Source organism: Dendropsophus ebraccatus, chromosome 10 (assembly GCF_027789765.1).
Source record: "Dendropsophus ebraccatus isolate aDenEbr1 chromosome 10, aDenEbr1.pat, whole genome shotgun sequence".
In the NCBI taxonomy this organism is placed as follows: domain Eukaryota; kingdom Metazoa; phylum Chordata; class Amphibia; order Anura; family Hylidae; genus Dendropsophus; species Dendropsophus ebraccatus.
Genome location: NC_091463.1, coordinates 22,833,271 through 22,850,785, shown reverse-complemented (window position 1 = coordinate 22,850,785; position 17,515 = coordinate 22,833,271). Strand labels below are relative to the sequence as shown.

At 43.0% G+C, this 17,515-nt stretch overlaps 1 protein-coding gene across 1 annotated transcript in view; it reads left to right on the top strand.

Annotated features, from left to right (window-relative positions):
* The window catches only part of LOC138766384 (solute carrier family 53 member 1-like), a 56,753-nt gene that overhangs the window by 23,584 nt on the left and 15,654 nt on the right, over nucleotides 1-17,515 (top strand). The window contains exons 8-10 of the mRNA XM_069943961.1: nucleotides 9,045-9,128; nucleotides 14,454-14,535; nucleotides 15,219-15,406. Coding sequence (XP_069800062.1) covers nucleotides 9,045-9,128; nucleotides 14,454-14,535; nucleotides 15,219-15,406 — 354 coding nt within the window. The remainder of the gene's footprint in view (nucleotides 1-9,044; nucleotides 9,129-14,453; nucleotides 14,536-15,218; nucleotides 15,407-17,515) is intronic.

The following is a 17,515-nucleotide window of genomic DNA, read 5'->3' as shown; positions in this document are numbered from 1 at the left end:
AACTAGATCACTCCTTCTCTGAGATGGATAACTAGACCGCTCTTTCTTTGAGATGGATAACTAGTCTGCTCCTTCTCTGAGATGGATGACTAGATCACTCCTTCTCTGAGATGGATAACTAGATCACTCCTTCTCTGAGATGGATAACTAGACCGCTCCTTCTCTGAGATGGATAACTAGACCGCTCCTTCTGTGAGATGGATAACTAGACTGCTCCTTCTCAGAGATGGATAACTAGACTGCTCCTTGTCGTAGAAGGATAACTAGACCGCGTCTTCTCTGAGATGGATAACTAGATCACTCCTTCTCAAAGATGGCCAACTAGACCACTCCTTGTCTTAGAAGGATAACTAGAGCACTCCTCCTCTGAGATGGATAGCTAGATCACTCCTTCTTGGAGATGGATAATTAGACTGTTTCTTGTCTGAGATGGATAACTAGACTGCTCCTTCTCTGAGATGGATAACTAGATCACTCCTTCTCGGAGATGGATAATTAGACTGTTCCTTGTCTGAGATGGATAACTTGACTGCTCCTTCTCTGAGATGGATAACTAGATCACTCCTTCTCGGAGATGGATAATTAGACTGTTCCTTGTCTGAGATGGATAACTAGACTGCTCCTTCTCTGAGATGGATAACTAGATCACTCCTTTTCGGAGATGGATAATTAGACTGTTCTTTGTTTGAGATAGATAACTAGACTGCTCCTTGTTTGAGATGGATAACTAGACTGCTCCTTTTTGGAGATGGATAACTAGACCGCTCCTTCTTGGAGATGGATAACTAGACTGCTCCTTCTATGAGGCAGCAGGATACCTCAATATTCTTTCAGAAAGCATGAAGTGACTTCTGTAAAAGTTAGATTTGTTGTACTAGTCCATGATATATCTCCTTTCTCTCCCAGGCAGGGTGTAGGATGACGGTCCACTATAACTTACCTGCAGCACAGAAAGCTTTGAGAGAGCTGAGCTAGGCATATGTGCTGGCTCTGAACTGGTCTAAACCACATGACTGCCCTCTGCCTGCTGGCAGTATCCCGCTAGATACCAAGATTGTACGGCATCAGCCCCTTAAACCGCTAGGGCTAAAATATCTAAGCAAAAGTTGGACAAAACTCCTCTACTCCACACTTTCATAGGTATTGTCAGGCGCTGGTCAAACTGGAATAGGGCAATGATGGAGATCCATTATAAAAACATATTTATTCTCAAACACAACCCAGTTCGAGACCAGAACGGTCTCTTCTTTAAGTGACACTTGTGCTCACCTTGCCCAGTCCCCATTTGTTTCTCTCCTACCATGAGTATGCCAGGCGGCGAATGTGTAGAGAGCAGACAGCTACCAGACAGACCAACCATAGAGAGTTATTTAGGTGTTATACCCTAGCAGGCTTCTTTGTTTCAGCATCGCCAACTATGCACATTGTTTCTGAACTGCAGTAAGAAAAAGTTTTTTTATGGCCATCCAGACCACCCCTTGATTTCAGACTACAGACAGCAGAAAAAAACACTCATTTTCTGAAGACTGTCTATAAATTTACTTACGGTTGACAACCCTGATGTTCTGTTAATCTAACAGATAGATTGACTGATCACTTGATCAATAGATTTGACTATACATTGATTTACATCTACAACAATTACCATGAGAACCATGACATCTCCCATGGGGAGAATGAAATCTTCTATATAACTGTATCACTGCGGCTGATAAGAAATTTTGGACGGCTATTTGGGGATGAACATGAATCCAGCAGATGGCACTGTGCATAACATAAGGCAAAGAGAATCACTGTACACAATATAAGGCCCCGTTCACAAAGTCTGTGTCAGAGTCAATGGTAATATAGGTGCAATGCATGTCAATAGGATTTCTGCAACCTATGTATAATAGGAACATTTTCAACATGAAATTTCGGCTGTGCTATAGAAAAATACCAACCTGGAAGTAAGAAGCATGGGACTTATTTTGCACAGAAACACCAAGGATTAGGGTCTAATTCCTATACAAAGCTACTGCCCATGTACAGCAAAAGTCACAGGGTATGTTTAAGATTTCTGCCAATTGAGAATTCAACATGTGTGAACATACCCTAAGAATCAGGTATCAACTTATTTCCCTCCCTCTAGACTGTAGTAAAAGGGGGTAGGGAATTAAAGGGGTTATCATAAATTACAAAAACATAGCTGATTTCCTCCAGGCTATGGGTGGTATTACAACTCTATACACTTCAATGGAAATAAGCTGCAATACCACACACAAACTAAGAACAAAAGTGGCGCCGTTTCTGGAAGAAAGCAGCTATATTTTCCTAATTCTGAATAACCCCTTTAACCACTGGACTAATCTATCTAGGAGCAACTAACTTCTTGGCCCCTAATCCAAATCATATTATATGTTTTTATAAAAAGCTCTTATGTTTACATGATGTACACGAGGAGCTACACTATTTCTGACCATTATATAACTTTTATATGGCATTTTTCACCAGTTTCCCCCCTCCAGGCTCTGTCTGTAATTTTCATTTCTCCCTAAGCTAGTGAATGGAGCCTACCCTCTTTGATGTCTCCCATGCACTGCACACACATGTAGAGGGGATCCTGATCTTCTATATCTTTATAGCACACGCACGGCCTATGGAAAGACATTATAGAGCAGTACTGAGCAGTGTAAGCTGTAAATCAAGCACGTGGTTGGAGGCTAAAGTAATACTATATGCTCCTATAGTGTCTTCTGTCTCTGTGCTTCTGACTCTCTCTACTCACTCCCCCTCTTTCCCCTTTTCAGTCCTCCCCTCTCTATAGACTTCTCTGTGCAGCATGTAACCTGATCCCTCTATCATCTCCTCTTTTAACAGATTTGAATTTTTCAAATAAAGGTTTAGGAGGGGACAGGAAAGGACCCTTATAGGTTTTTTTTCTCATGAGATACATTACAGTGTTTCTTATTCACTTGTACTGTTTATGTATCGATAGTAAAACGACAGTGGCTATCTACCTTGTAAAATGAACACGACCCCTGCTGGGCTGGAGGTATCATGGGCACAGCATGGTCTATGAACCAGGTTTGATGAGACGCCTCACCATGAATGAGCAACATGACCTTTTCCCCCTGACGCCTGTATGGGGCTTCATCAGTTTCCATCCAAAATCCCCCCCCCTTGTCTATATCTGTATACCATCAAACACCGCAGTGTGGTTACATAAAGCGGCAGATCCGCAGTGTCTAATTTTCCATTCCTTTCATCTCCTTTTGTGAAAGTGTTATTGTTGGCGTGGACAAATGTCTAATCAAAGCACAGGACGGAGATAGCATTGTATTATTCTCTGCCGAATCACACGGCCCCAAACAGCCCAATCTTCCCCAAGCTGCGTAATTTATGCTTTTTAAGTGCCGTGCTGCAACCGGATGAGATCGCATCAGCTTCTGGATTAATCCATCTCATACAAATAAAGGTTTTTTTTTTTCTTTTTTGGCCGATTCTACTCCTTCCCCTTGCACCAGGATCTCATTTCATTCTCAAACTTAAGCAAACATTTTTTCCTTTTTCGTGGAGAATGCTAATATCTCTGTGAACCGCCACAACTTGCCTTATTATAGGCTAATAAAATGTATTCAGGTCACTTTAGACCGTCCCCTTGCCTGGAATTTACACATCAAAAGTGTTATTCCTTGGCTTGCAATGATATTTCACTCTAGAACACCGTGTTAATTAACTGTGGAAAAAGTCTCACTCGGCTGTTATAAATAGGCAGTCAGAAGTGAATGTGTTCTAATTGAGCCCCGTACTTCACGGCTCGGCTCTCAATGTACCTATGTTAAGCTGAAAATATTCACAAGAGGGGTGATCGCCTGTTAACCCTCGCTGAGCTGAATCTGACAGCAAAAGAGATGGAGGTGGAGTGCCGCGTTGTGGGTTGGGTGATAATGAAATGCATAGCTACTTGTGCCAGACGGGGAAGTGGCGCCCAAGACGGGATTACATTCTCGCACAAGAAGCCATATGTGAATAAAACTTAAAGCTAACAATGCACATGATAGCGGCCCACCAATTGCTCATTCATATGGCTGACAGCTACTTTCCAAACTAAATACCGTGCCCAAGGCACAGTGCTTTGATGGCACCTCCTGGCACCCAAAGCCTTGAAAACAATCCCTCTGCCCCATGATCCAACACAATAAACATCTTGGTGGCTATGGCCTATTTCACATGCTAACCAAGGATCATGTCCGCTGAAATCCAGCATGTCCCAACCTTCTTTTCTTTTACGTGTTTCATCAGGGGGTCCCTACAGACATACACTTAAAGCAAATGTACCAGCAGGTACATCGCTTTAAGATTTTAACATCAATAGACCGGCACTGACACGGGGATGCTGGTGCCGCAATCCTTGTTCCGAACCGGGAAGCCGTGCACAGTACATTGGTACATTTGCTTTAATGGAGCTAGTTATTTTATTATTGTTATTTTTAAAGCACCCTTAAAGGGGTAGTTAGGCAGGGGGGCATTTTTTTCCTGACACCGGGGAGGAGGTGGCTGAGGGAAACGACGTCCACTCACCTCCCCGGTTCTAGCGGTGTGTCCCGCATCACGGCGCTCCGGTCCCCAGCCGCTTCCTGGTGTCTGACGCGGGCCCGAACCATGACGTCTTAGCCAGTCAGTGACGGAGGCGGGATCCGTTTCAAGTCCGCTCAGATCCCGCCTCTGTCACTGACTGGCTGAGCGGACCTGAGACGTATCGTCTCGGGCCCACGTCAGACACCAGGAAGCGGCCGGGAACCGGGGACTGGAGCGCCGCGATGCGGAACCCGCCGCTGGAACCAGGGAGGTGAGTGGACGTCGTTTCCCTCAGCCACCTCCTCCCCGGTCCCAGGGGGGGGGGGGGTTACAAAATTAAAAAACGTTGCATGAATAAGGTAAATGGCAGACTGGAACATGGGGATCGAGGACCCTGCCCACGAGGGCTCACAATCAACAGGGTCTTGATGGTGGATGAGAGCCTGATGTGTCAGAAGATGGCGATATTCCATAATTAACGAATTCTGGTTTTAATTCAGCTACACACTTTGTCTGTGGACACTTATGTCTCCAGATCCCTCTATATCCCCCCCAATGTGTATGTGTTCCCAATTGCATGTTGGGATAAAACAGCCAAGACTTCTTTGGTGGCTACTTATCTCTTAGAGAACAAAAGGATCAGGTATATTAAAATTCAAACGGCTGACCTAACTGGTCGCCGATCCTGGAAAAATCAGTAGGTTCGTAAGGCCAATCCCGTCAAAATCTGTACGTTTGGCCAATGTATGGTATGTGTTAAGTCTGTAGGTGGGAAACCACGGATAAATTTATATAATTCCTGAATAAGTTACATCGCCAGTGTCTCTTCTGTATCTCTGCCAACCCACATAATAGTTGGCAACAATACAGCGAAGTTACAAACATCAGTTATTCAACAGCGTTTTTAGTTCTGCACCAGGCAAAAGGGGATGCCAATGGCAGCACAAAGTGTTGCTGGTGGGAACATAAACACTCAAAAAAGTGGTCGACTGCAACTATGACTTCTTTTGGTCCATTCAAGTCTATGAGCCCATCTGTAACATGTCGGGCTGTACATCCCTATTTGACATCTTGCTGACGGACATCCTGATGTAGACATGGTCTGAATGCAGCCTAATGCCAGATATGGACCCTATTACCAGTCTATAAAACAAGGTTTACAGGTTCTTTTGCACTTTGGGTCCTTGTGTAACTATAGATGACTCTATAGTTATATGAATGTCATGTTTATATTCAGTATAGAAGTACACATTGACCATGTTCCCTGTAATGGACGTGATCTACCGGCTTCTAAAGACTGCTAATCCTTGATACTAATGTTACCGGGATCTCTGATGTTAATGTCACCGCAGATGATACTGAGCCCCGGCCTTTGCCCTTTATCTTTGCCAATAATAAAGCTGATTAATTTGCCATTAGAACCATCAGGTACAATACATACATGCCCCACGATATACGGGTTTGAGCTGACCTATAGTATCTCATTATATTATTTTTACTACATTAATATGTAAAGCAAATATCACATCCATCTGATTATTTTTCTTTCCTCACATCAGATGTTGGGGGCTTGTCCGGGATCTCGGTTACTCACGGGACTGTCAGCACTAAGTTGAAGTTTGGAATTATTCTGTGTTAAAAATACGTAACAACACAGAACATCTCCATGGGTGTGAATACTTTTCAACATCCTATATAGCGATGTGCATCAAGCCATAAAAAAGCAGATAAACTATAGATCTCAAAGGAGTAATGGCCCCATTAAGCCCTATTATAATCAACTATAACCTGTTAGGCCATGCTGAGATTTGTAGCCTTGCATCAGCTGAAGCATCCGTCTTCTCTAGAGGTGTCGATCCATACATCATCAGGATTTAGAGTCTAACGAGAGTATACTTGTACTTGTAGTCCTACAGCACCAGGAGATCTAACGTGAATATTTAACGCAAGCTTACCTTTATGTACAGCCATCTCCTCTGTGTTGGGAATGGAAGGTGACGGATCTCCTGTGTAGCTTGACACCTGCTCTAGAAATACAGAAATCATGATTAATACATTTCCATACATACATAAATGTGTGAATTAATTTGCATGCATACATACATTTCCGCCATGATTCATATTAATGTGTTGGTACATAAAGAAGTAGCAGAGCTGTGGTTTTAGATGTGATCAGCTTTATTGCTCAGTCAGCACTCTGTGTCCTGGAATTACCGGGTCCCAGCGGGCGCTGACAGCCAGGCAGTGCCCACAGCTTCTGTAGTGGATTGATAAAGTCTGCTCTGTGCTGACACTTCTGTGTGTGTGGTGGCAGTGGGTTATTTCTTCATAACTGGTAACATTCACAACGGGTCAGCGATTATTGTGCAGGCACCGTGTCTTCGTTTAACATGGAATTATCATCCTAAAAGACATAAAGTAAAGAGTTAATGCATGAAGGTCACATAGTGAGCATTGCTTACTGATAGACATCATGTCCTATAACTGTAGAAACAGATAGAGACATAGGAGATGTTCATCCTGAGCTTCCTGGTTCACAAATAAAGATTTCGGAAATAACCCCTTGACCCTGGTGCAATAACCCCTGGACCCTAGTGGAATCTCCCTTGATCTGTTGAAAAGTTACATCTCTGGTCATGGACATGTCCAAAAGTTTGAATGGTTGGCATCTGGTTGTTCAGGCCCCATTTAGGTCCCACTCTCGGAGCACTTATATCCCTGTCTTAGTGCAGGTCCCATAGACTCATGCAGCAAGAAAAGAAGAGTTGGATGTCTGAACAACCTGAATAAAACTTCTGATATATCGTAGAGACTAGTGTTGGGCAGGAAAACAAATGGTTCTGGTTAGGCACCCCTCTCTGAACCTAAACGCTCCGCACTTGACTCTCCATGGCTGCAGAAGTTGGGTGCAGCCCTATGGAGTCTTGGAAAACATGGATACAGCCTATGTCAAAAGTTTTGTTAAAGGGGTATGTAGTGTCCCACTACGTGTTTTCTTCTTTTCTTACACGTAGGCAAAAGTGTATTAATTCAGTGTCCCTGTTAGGACAGTAAGCTGCAGTACCTTACTCCAACCACTAGGTGTCAGCACAGCTGCAGCCAAACCCAGGTTTAGCTACACACACCTCCTTCCCTCTATAGTCTACACTTCCTCTAGTTTAGTTAGTTAGTGCCTGGCTTCATACCAGGCAGGACATGTAGCAGACCTGTTCCACAGCACTAGGTACCCAACCACCATGGATTGCTAGACTTCACCCCTAGGGAAGCCGGAGACTAGGGAGTCTCACCCCTTGCCTACACTGTGGATTTTTTTTAAACTCTGGACAGTCAACCACCTAAAGAAAGGAGAGGAACACTAAGGCTGTACCGCAGTAGAGCACAGTGCAAGTTGGCCGCTCTCTACTGACTTACGCTTGGCTGAGTAGGACGGATACTACTAGCTAGCTCCACCCAGTGACAGGAGACCTGGGACTCGTACTACCCTATTAGGACGGAAAACCCAACACTGAGGGGCAGAAGGCCGTCATATATGCAAAGATCATATATATACGTGAGTATGAGGATTACTTCAGAACACTATAGAGACACCAACACATCCTGGCAGAGTACTCACTAAATTAGGCAAGGGGCCCTGCTATCTGGTCCCTGACATCTTCCACTGTTTATTCTTCTATCAACTCATATTTTTGTCCGTTCCTATTCCTGCTGTTGATTTTTGCACTAAGCACCTAAGCATTGTTTGCTACTGTTATTGCTCTAAATATATTTTTGTAAAGTTGAACTTGGTTTAATGTGGGATTCTGTCATCTTTGCTGCCACCCCTGCACATACACTCCGCACCTCACAGTAGTTCTAACTAAGGTCCGGTTGCTGTGTTTCCCAGGGGTGGTTGTTACCGCTCCTGGCCACCGTGACAAGCAGCCCAAAACACCAGAGCCCACCAGTCCCTGCAACCCGGGTGACGGCAGGTACTCCAGAGAATTTTTTTTATTCCCTAAAATAAACTGGTGTCAGAAAGGTGCACAGATTTGTAAATTCCATCTATTTAAAAATCTCAAACCCTCCAGTACTTATCATCTGCTGTATGTCCTGCAGGATGTGGTATATTCTTTCCAGTCTGACACAGTGCTCTCTGCTACCACCTCTGTCCATGTCAGGAACTGTCTAGAGCAGTAACAGTACTAGTAGCAGTAAATCCCAATAACAAACTTCTTCTGCTCTGGACAGTTCCTGACACAGACAGAGGTGGCAGTAGAGAGCACTGTGTCTGACTAGAGAGAATATACAACTTCCACCAAGGCATAAACACTGGAATTTTAATTCTCCATAACTCCCCCTGTGTTTGACAGATGATGCACCACCCCCTAGGTATAGGACAATACGATTGCCATGATAGAGGGGTAGTCAGTGTATTTGTGGATATTAATCTGTACTTCTAGGTCAATGACTTCTATTCCCGCTGTTTGTGTTTTTTTCTGGCTAAGACCCTTTTTACTAATCGTCTGGAACATGGAGACCGTCAGAAGGCAATGAAGAGACTGCGGGTGCCACCGCTTGGCGCTGAGCAGGTGAGTTTTAAGTCATATTACCACATTACCACTATGGCATATTACCGGTACATGCGTGGCTCATATGAGGAGGGGAAATAAAAGCCCATCTATCATACTGCTTGTTTTTTTGGGCCATAATCCCAGCCTTAGTGTCTAATGTCAAGGTTCCTGAGAACTGCACAGTATCTACACAGTAGTGCCATTTTGCAGAGATTTCATATCCATGAAGAAGTGTTAGCCAAACAGTATCAGGAGAGTAACCCTCACATTCCTTCCCTCATGGTAAAATGTGCACGTTCTCCTTAAATTAAGGCCTCGTTCACACGTTCAGTAATTTATCTGGGCCGCAAAACCTCCCACTATTTTTTCTCTGTGATCCGTGGAAAATCATCCGTATTTGCATTCGTATTTGCATCCGTTTCTGTAAAATGTGAATAGTACTAGTTTGCATAGATTCGTGTTTTTTACGGATGTCACAGATCTGATGTCCGTAAAAAATATGGATCCCATAGACTTCTATTGGTACAGAAATCACAATCCGCACTAGGACATGTCCTTTTTACGGACAACTTTACGGGACGTGTGAATAAGGCCTAATTGGTACCATGTGTGTGCCCCCATTTTGCTCCACGTTAGACTGTATATGCACTTGTTTTCACTCTTGTTTTAAGTTCTAGTGGGTTGCAGGTGGTTTTGATGTTACTATTGAATTATGACTCCTAATAGAGAGAACAGGAGAGACCAAATTTGGGTCGTAAGTGGCAGTGCCAGAGTGATCACATGTAGTGCCAGAGGGGTGAGTGCTGACCAAGCGGACGTAAGTATAGTCACCAGTAGACAACCAAAGGGTTGGGGGGCAGAGTAAAAAAAAAAAAAGAGTGAATTCCTGTAAAAGTCGACTATAACTTTTGATCATTATAGTCATAGTAAAAATTTTGCCACCACCAGGAGTCACCCTGACAAATCAGTCACATGATCTACAGAACAGTCTGGGTAATATTACATACACAGAATGATATTGTAGTTCTCTTTTCCGCCAATAGATGTTGCTGTGACCTTCAACTCTGACATGAGAAAGGTGAAAGACGATTTCTACCCAGAAAATGGTTATTTATTAGTAAGAACTCATTCAGGCGAAAGTAGAGTATTCAGGAAGTCCGAACACTTGGAAAAACTTTACAAGACCTAATGAATCAACAACAGCAGATTTATTATATTCAGGTTCTACAATTCTTACTGTAGGTTGATGGAAATTGAATTCATAACCCTGGCTTCTTCCCTCAGAGGAACGGTGGAGATGCCAGGAGTCGGACCCCCACATTGATGGCCTACACTAAGGATTAAAATCCTGGAAATCCATAAGGCAGTAATCAGACTTTCTCATTTTGGATCCCATAGGTAGGATCCACATCTATCAGTTATTTATGACATATCCTGTGGATATACTATACATGTTGAGATTCAAATACCCCTTTAATCCTATGGAGTAAAACACTTAAAGGGGTTATCCAGTGCTTCAAAAACATGGCGACTTTTCCCCCTACCATTTACTTCAATGGAACCGAGTTTCAAAACCCCACCCAGACTGGAGACAACAGTAGGGGGAAAAGTGGCCATGTTTTTGTAGCGCTGGATAACCCCTTTAATAGCTACCTTAAGTGAGGTAGTTGCCCTTGCTGGACATGGTATGGGAAACTAAACCATGAACAGAGCCGTGACTGTGAATAAGCCAGCACATACAGGGCATCCTCCATAGTCCCGAGTTGTTAGGTAGTCATCTAGAACGATGCACAACAATAATCCCTGTGTATAGCAAGGCAGAATCATGGAGGAAAGCCTGATGTTGTATAGTATGCATGGCTCAGAAGCTGCTCCAGCGAGGCATGGTGTGAGATCAGATGTGATAATCAGCCCTGGCATCCTGCTCAGAATCTCCGCTCCTCCGCCAGTCATTTTCCTGCTGCGGATTTCTATGTATCCCAGTAAAACAAAGTGACTTTCAGGTTGTGCTTATGTCTGCTCCTTATAGAGGAATCAGGTCAAGCCTTTGCAGGGCAGAAATTGAAGTCGATGTCTCACAAAGGGCCAATCAGGGCCAAAATATATCATACACAGTATAGGAAAAGTATGGTCTGCGGGTTGTTTAGTAAGTACGCAGTGTACAGGTGTTATATGGTTCCTTAGTAGCCAACCACACTGACTGTACCGTGTAGAGACGCTGTCAGTTACAATATGTGTGGTGTTATTCCATCTGAAACAACGTGCCCTTGTACCTCCATGCTAAATGTTTTTCTGTAGGATCCAAGTTAGAAATATGTGGAAGTACAATGGCGATTCAATAGCGGTTCAAGTGCGATATATGTGAAGCTGGATCCAGCTAGACCTATGGGCAAGTATTAAAAGAGGAAGACCACACAGGGTTAAACTGAACAGGAACAGTCTGATCCAAATTAGCGATAGCAAATTCACATACAATAGCTTGGCAGGTATTACAAAGTTTGTCTGACTAGAGCAAGTGAGCACCATGATACTACTTGTGAGGTTTGGGGGTCCTTGTGCTTCTTTTCTCTCAGTTAGGAGCCACCCTGGTATTTCCCTATTTATGTTCCAATACTCGCAACCGAGTGGGACTTAAGGGGCTACGTATCAGGGTGGTTTGGTGATCACCCCCTTGGCAATAGGCTTCCCTCCCCTGGAGGGATATCTGGCTATTCCCGTGTTTTGAGACTCGTAACTGAGACTCCCCTTCTTTTGCATATTTAAATTTATAGGGGGCAATGCATCAGTGGAGACTCTTCAGTGAGTACTCCATTTGATTTTTTTGTCGCTGGTTTCCCTGAGCTCAGCGATTGCTGTGTTTTGTTGGTCTATTTTTCATTGCCCCTGTTAGCCAGAATCCTACTCCACACTGACGAGGGGCAACTACCCCGAAACGATCGTCTGTGGATTGATGCCTGCCTTGGTAAACCCTTGTCATGTCGCAATACTCGCCACAGAGTTAGACTTTGACGTAAAAGGGGCCACCCTGGTATTTCCCTATTTAAGTTCCATTTGATTTTTTTGTCCCTGGTCTCCCTGAGCTTAGCGATTGCTGTGTTTTGTCTCTCAGTTAAGCCTCTAGTTATGCGCTAAAACTCACAGTCCCAAAGATAATCATCTCCAAGTGGGTTGCGTCAACAGGGATCTCCTGGTGAAATGCTCCTGTTACATGTACTTCATTAGAAAACCCCTTTAACCAGCAGAAACAATTTAGTTAAGGACCCACAATGCCCTGCAGGCCCCTCTGGAAACAAAGTAGTTACAGGCACACCTTCCTCGCAGATGTAGCAGGATTTAGTATGTGCCTGTCACAAACTTTAATGATCATAAAATTTCTTCAGCCTCTTCTAATGCTCCATTTTAATTTGCATGTAGTAGCATTTCAGCGGGGGAAAATGCTGATGTGCCGTTATGTTAATGCCTTTCTGCATGTTACATCCACTCATAAATCTGCAAAAAGAAGATTTTAGTGCCAGCTCTTTCCAACTAAATAAATAAATAAACTTCACAACGGAGGATTTCTTACCTTTTAGTGTAGAATATTTTGCATTTATATTCCTTTTACAATTATAGTCCTATTGATAGATCAGCCCTAAGTCTTAAGACAAGGAGGGGGTGCTCAAGTTACATGATGACTCGAGATGCATGCCTGTGCTCGTCAGGAGTTATCATATTGTCTGGTCTCATTTACTATCAACGAGCCACACAATTAAGCAGTTTCTGTTTATTATGGCCAACCCCCTACTTTCGGAAACACAGATGGGATCCATTAACACCAATTGGGACCGATGTTAAGGTGTAACGCAAACTGTAACTGGTGGATGGCTAAAATATCTGAATGTGCAACTCACTGTTACTTCACATGGAACGACCAGTGCCACTGTGTCTAAAGGAGTAAGAAAGACCGCAGTGGACCAAAAAACAAAAATTGTATAGCTGAGCAATGGAGAAACATGGCCTGGATCCAGATTTTTGTGGCATCAAGCCAATGGTTAATCAGATGGAGAAACATGGCCTGGATCCAGTTTTTTTTTTGTGGCACCATGCAAATAGTTAATCTGACAAAAGCAGTGTAAATTGATAAACCCTTCCGGTCAGGCTTGTGGAGGTGGTGTAATTATGTTGGTAATGTTTTGTTGGCACATCCTGGATTTTCTGAAACCTGTTGATGAAGCATTGGACAGTAGGCCTTATCTAAGTATTGTAAGCTCATATTTCATGGCAGCTGTTTTCCCATATGTCAAAAGGACAATGCATGATGGCACAAGGGTCATTTAGTCATGGATTAGCTCAAAGAACATGACAAAGTCTTGCTTGTGTTGTGCCCATACTTGTTAGGACCACGGCTCATGGAATAGGTTTGATGCTGCTCTCATGATTTTGTATTTGTATTCTATGTTTTATTTGCACTTTTCTGAACATAGTTCTACTCCTTCTGCTATGCTGATTGATTTTTTACTACACCCATCTCTTCTCATGTCTTTTGCTTTGGTGATTGACATCTGGTCTTTCTGATTTGTGCTGCATCTGTTTTTGTTTATGTGTGTGTGGTCCAGTCACGTCATGGACTGGGTCCATGACCTCCTATAAAGTGTCTCACAACCCTGTACTCCACACTGGCTATTAGACTTGGTTTTTAAGCGTGCAAAGCGTCTTTGTATGTCTTTCTTGTATTGTTACCTGGCTTATCCTGACCTTGGCTCTGTTACCTGATTATTCTCTTGGATTCTGTTTTTGTGCTTTGCTGCCCATTTGGTTTTGACCCCAGCCTGTTGACTACCCCTTATATGTAGTTTGTCTAGTCTTTTCTCAGTGTCATCACAAAAAGGGACCATCTTCGTGGTTGTCCGCAGTCACCAAAGACTGTTGAGGCGTAGGCAGGGTCAGCTGATGGGAACAGATTATGGCTCACTGTCTCCATCCTTCCCCGTCCCTTCTCAGTTTATACCCTACCTATGGTCGGGTCACTTTCCTCCCCTGGTCTTCACTGTCCTCAGATCTGAATCCTAAAGAGCATCTGAGACTATGTAGAATTGATTGTTCAAAACAAGTCAAGACCACTATCTAATGTGTGGAAACTATGAGAAGTGATCTTGTCTGCATGGGCCAATATACATTCAGAATGGTTTCCTTACCTGGGGGAATCTGGGCCTTGAAGAATTGGTGCAGTTCTGATAACAAAAGGAGGTCCGGTGCCCTACAATTTGGGTATCTCTCATATAGTGGTCATTCAGTGTATATTACATGTCAGACTGTAATATAACACAATGTAAGAATAATATTTTATATGTTTTTTTTTTCCAGCCAGTTCCAGTGTGGATCACTTTCCGTGTTGGAATGTTTTCTGGACTTATAATTGCTTTCTGTCTGCTAATCATCATTACAGGTATATAAGTCAAGGGGAGATAATAGAGAAGGCAAAGAAGCAATTTCCCAGAGGCCTCCACCTCCTACGGGGTTCCTGAAATACATAAGAATTACAATATTATTTGTACACAGTTTTAATGCTCTACATTACTAACTAGATTAACTCCAGTAGTAAGTGTTGATGGTTATTACTTTAGGGTGGTCTTACATAGGTACAATACAAGCGACAATGTTGAAGATCCACGCTTCAATCAATGTCCACTGATCTGCAATGAACAATGGTTATTTAACCAGCTTAAAAGATGGTTCTCGTTCATTGGCTGTGATCACTGGATCACTGGACAGGACAATATTGTCCAGATCAGCTGATAATAGTTTTGGTGTACAAATACTGATAGAAAATAATGATGAAAATATTGCCATATGTAAGCAACCTAAGGCTTCCCTCGTGCACAGACCTGCCAGTAATAGTCTAATATCTTACAATGTACATTAACAATGCCCAGGGGGTCTTTTCGACCTTGATTCAGACCTGATATAATAAATATGATAGGGCATACAAGCCATGGTAATTTAAATCACAGTATGATATGTAGGGTTGGGTCTGTGACAACCTTCAAGTTCTCTTACAGAAAAGAAATTAGTTGCTACCACTAGGGAGGTGTCTGATCCATTATCTAAATGTATTATTTTGCATTTTAGTCTGTCGTTCGCCCAGGATAACCACCATTTGGCCACTACTACGGTTCTACAGAGCAGGATTTTTGATTGTTGAATTCTTTTTGTTTTTGGGGATAAATAACTATGGCTGGAGAAAGGCTGGAGTGAACCATATCCTAATATTTGAGCTGGACCCAAGAGACAATCTGTCCTACATTCAGTTATTTGAGGTATTACAATCATACAGTTGTTTGTAAAAGTAACAGTACTAATTTAGAAGATGTCCTCTTTAGGCTATGTTCACACTACGTAAAACTACGGCTGTAGTTCTCGCCACAGAACTACGGCCGTAGTTTTGCGGTGTGTGACATACCCTTATGTGCAATGGGATCCCGGCCGGAGCGTACACACATCGAATACGCTCCGGCCGGGATCTGTGCGGCCCCGCAAATAACTGACAGGTCAGTTTTCTGCGGCCGGAATTCAGTGAATTGCGGCCGCAGAAAGCCCTGTCAGTTCACACAATGAAGTGAGCGGCTCCGGCCGCTTGCTTCACCGTGGGCTATGGGAAGCTCTGATGCGGGCGCACGCTGATGCACCCACATCAGAGCTCCGCAGCCGAAAGATGGTACTTAAAGCGTAACTATCATGTTTTTTTTAATTGCAGAAATCAGTAGTATAAGCGATTTTAAGAAACTCTGTAATAGGTTTCATCAGCCAAAAAAGCCTCCTTCTGTACTCAAGAAGCAATCTCCCAGCCTCCCCCCCTGACTTCTTATCTGTGCATTATCAGGCAAACACGTCTTCATTACAGAGAAGCCAGTGAAGACGGGCTCTGCTCTCTCCATTGTAAGCCTATGAAGGGGGGAGGGGCTGAGGGAGATGAGGGAGCAGGAAGAGGTGACATGAAGGTCAGCTGTTTGTAGACTCTCTGGGCACCTAAAACGCTGGATTCAGGGGTCAGAAGGGTCAGTGCTTATCTATGAACTTACTGAGAGAAGATTGCAGGGTGTTGTGCTGTGCAGGACTGCTCCGTGCTCAGTCACTCCTAACAGCCCCTCCCCTCTCCATAGCCACATAATGGAGACAGAAATCCTGCTTCATTTGATGTGAGGGGGGAGGCTGGGAGATTGCTTTTTCAGTCCAGAAGGAAACTCTTTTAGTACATAAAACCTATTACAGAGTTTCTTAAAATCGCTTGTACTGTTGATATTTAATGTTTTCAGAAAAATGACCCTGAAATGACAGTTACGCTTTAAGTACCGGCCAAGATGATCCGGCCAGAGACCGGCCGTTCCGTGACCCGGCTGGGGTCACGGAACGGCCGGTCTCATACGTAGTGTGAACATAGCCTTACACTGATAAACAGTTTTTATATTTGTGGCACACTGACATTAGACATCGCACTTCGGACACCAATTGTTTTAGAATGAATTCAGTGCAACAATAGCTAAGTGAATAGATGTTGTTTACATAAGTGATATAGAAAAAAAAGAAAACATAGCAAAAAATCAATAAAATAGGAAGAAGTAGACAAGAACTAGATATACTTAGACTACTTAGGTGGATATCCAATAAAACACAAATTTGAGCTTTAGATGTTGAACATCTGCATAGTTTCACATCAATGTTGCAAAAGACCCCACTTTGGATTATGTGCACTCAGATTTTATACCTCTTCCCTTCTTGAATTTTCAGAATGAAACATGCCCCCCCATCCCCTATTTAGATTTGAGCAGCCACAAAATACCTTAATGTGGTCATATGTAGAGAATAAGGAGACCCTCAATCCACTTGGTTCCCATGAACAAACGTCTGAGCAGTGTTTAAGACAGTAACAAACTATCCAGAAGACAAGTAAGATGACAAAATCAAAGACGACATAGCCTACATTTGAGGCCAACATAGAAGAATGATAGTGAATAGAAAGTAATTAGTCCTTACATACACATTCCATCCATCATAACTGTCTTCGAATGTGTATCGGAAAAGGTTAAGATTTCTCACTTTAAAATTGACTGTCCTGACAAGATCATTTAATGTGTTACAATCATAACAGTCATACTATACAATGACGATTCCAGAGCTAGAACAGACCAAGAACAGAGGGTGATGATGGTTGGGAGTCCTAGAACAATAATACAGTGACAACAATTAGAAATTCCAATAGAATATCAAAACAATGAGTCAGCTGATGTCTTGTAATAGTAAAGGTCTGAGAACAAAAGCCCACCAACAACTGAGAGATCTAGAATTACTAGAAATGAAAAGTATGTGAACCATTGAGAACTGTCTGGATTTCTGCAATAATAACTAATAAAATCTGCTCTGTATCGAAT